The 2,551-nt window shown below is 41.3% G+C and overlaps 1 protein-coding gene across 1 annotated transcript in view; it reads right to left on the reverse strand.

Annotated features, from left to right (window-relative positions):
• Positions 1 to 1,461, reverse strand: part of LOC110022711 (probable indole-3-acetic acid-amido synthetase GH3.1) — a 2,435-nt gene extending 974 nt beyond the window's left edge. Inside the window, exon 1 of the mRNA XM_020721783.1 lies at positions 264 to 1,461. Coding sequence (XP_020577442.1) covers positions 264 to 1,461 — 1,198 coding nt within the window. The remainder of the gene's footprint in view (positions 1 to 263) is intronic.
• Positions 1,462 to 2,551: the final 1,090 nt, after the last annotated feature.

Consider the following 2,551-nt stretch of genomic DNA (forward strand, 5'->3'; position numbering starts at 1 on the left):
CCCCCCCCTCCAATTCATGGCGTAAGAGCTGAATAGTTTACCGGTTTGGATTAATATTTTTGACGATTCATTTCAAGTTAAAACGGCTATGACTTTTGACATTTCATCCTCATTTCAACTAAATTAAATAAAAAACAGTTTGGAGTAGAAATGAATTTTTGTAAGTACCGGTGGTGTAAGGTGCATGATCCTATATATTAATCTTCAAATAAAAAAATAAAAAAAAAAAAATCTTCTTTTCACATACATATTTTAGAACTTACCGGCATAGGTGGTGACGACGAGCTCGTAGTCATGGCCGAGCTTGACATCAGCGAGCTCGACGAGGTCTTGGTTGTGATTGTCGCCTTCAAGAGAAACAGGTAGGAATTCAAAATATCCCATGGTTGGAATAAGCGTATAAGCAACTTCAGTGGGATTGCACATCGGGTTAAGATTTAGCCCGAAATAACACTCTGACGAAGCATACATAGTGCAGGCCAGCGGGAGGCCGTCTCCATAAAAATCTAAGGTCGGAATATATTGTGCCATGGTGCCCGTCACGATAACGTCTATGTATTTGGTGTTTGGCCAAAGCCTCCGAATAATCCCCTTCCATGACTCCTTGCTACACTCCGCCTCGATGTGATCCGCCAGCACCGGATCGGGCCGGAGAATTCTCCCCACTGCGGCCCGAACCGCCCGATCCGTCACCTCTTCGTCTATTGTCCCTTTACGCATATCCCTGCACATCCTCGGCCAATGCTTCTCCAGGAATTTGATTGCGCGGATTAAGCCGGAGGCGAAAACAGCCCCCACGCGCATCACCTCCGCGTTCTGTGTCAACCCGCATAGTAACTGTGCGTACATGCTTTGGTAGGAATCCGAGCAGAGTATTGCCTCCGTTGGGCTTGTGTACACGTTGTACGGGTCGGGTTCCCGTTTGACGAAATGCCGGCTTTTATAATAGCTAGTCAGAACAGGGCGGGCCAGAAGCCCGCCCGGCGTTCGGGCTTCTGATTTTACAAACAGAAGGTACATTCCCTTCCCGGCGTTCAAATTGGGGACGAATTGAGACATGACGGGCATGAGGAGGCTGTAGAGGAAGGAGCGGCGGTCGAGCTCATCGTCTATGGTGGGCATGAGCTTGCGCTCCCCTCCAGAAGTGCCGGAGCTTGTTAGAAATTCGCTGATGGGACGCCCGGCGAGGATGGGGGAGGTGTCACCGTGGGCGATGCGGAGGATATCAGGCTGGATATCGCTGTATGAAACGATGGGTAAGATGCGGCGGAAGGCATCCGGGTCGCCGGCGGAGGTGCCGGTGAGGCCGTGGCGGTGGAGGTATTCGGCGGCAGAGTTTTGCGTGAGGATTTCGGCGAGGACGCGCCGCTGAAATTTATCGGGGTTGTTGGTTACGTCCTCGATGAAGGCGAGGAGGCGGCGGTGCTCTTCAGGGGAACTGGTGGTGGGGGCTTCTGGCATGGTTGTTTTGGTGGTTTGGATCGAAGAAGATGCAGAAGTGCAGAAAGGTTTATGCTTTTTTATTGTGGGGGAAGGAGTGCGGGGGGTTGGCAACAATATATAGGAGTCGAGGCTGGGGACTCTCTCATTCTTCTGAGGGCTTTGCATTTATTTTTCAGAATTATTTTATTTTTTTCTTAAATCGCCTGCAGTAGTAGGGATTGATCAGTTCAAAATTTTTATCTCTTAAGCCGTCAACCCAAACCTGGATGGATTAACTAACAAATAATAAAGTTGATGGGGGCTCCAAAAAAAAAATTATATTTTTTCACTTACTCAACGTGCATTCAATAATACATCATAAGGAATCATAATATATACTTTTAATATAATCATATGGTTCTTTTATATTTAGGGATATTCATATAAAAAATTTTTTTTTTTATGAATTTAACATCAAGATGATTTTTTTAAAAAAAATTTATCAAACTTACATATTTGCAGGCAACGCGATTAAATTATTTAGAATTTCATAAAAAAAACAAAAAAATAATACATCCAAAAATATACAATAATTTTATATGAAAATATACTCTAGAAACATTTACATTGATTTTATATGAAAATATAAAAGCCTCAGATCCAATATAGTCTTCAAACTAAATAATGATGCTTAGTTAAAGATAGTGCATAAATATTTATGGTCGAGGTTTTCTGAGTAAAGTTTGATTAGAATTAATTTATAATCATCAGATTTATTTTTAAAATAAGTGCTGCAATAAAAAATTTAACGATTAGTCATCCGCTGCACTGATAAAATCACAAATCCCATAATTCCAAAATCAATCCTTGACCAAATGTTAATTATGATATTCTAACCTAAGTTTCTCCTGCAAAGGAAATGTGAGCCCTAACTACATATATTAATTTATGTGCATGAAATTTATGAACGACATGACAAAGTTCAATTAGCAATCACTTAATAAAATTTATAGATTGTGCATGTGTGCATTATGAGAATTTCTTTAAAAAAAAAGGTAATTTGCTTCAATATATAAATATTTTTAATAATCTCTCGTGCATTATGAAGGCAGACAATTGACCATTGATG

This window comes from Phalaenopsis equestris, unplaced genomic scaffold, assembly GCF_001263595.1.
Source record: "Phalaenopsis equestris unplaced genomic scaffold, ASM126359v1 Scaffold000202, whole genome shotgun sequence".
In the NCBI taxonomy this organism is placed as follows: domain Eukaryota; kingdom Viridiplantae; phylum Streptophyta; class Magnoliopsida; order Asparagales; family Orchidaceae; genus Phalaenopsis; species Phalaenopsis equestris.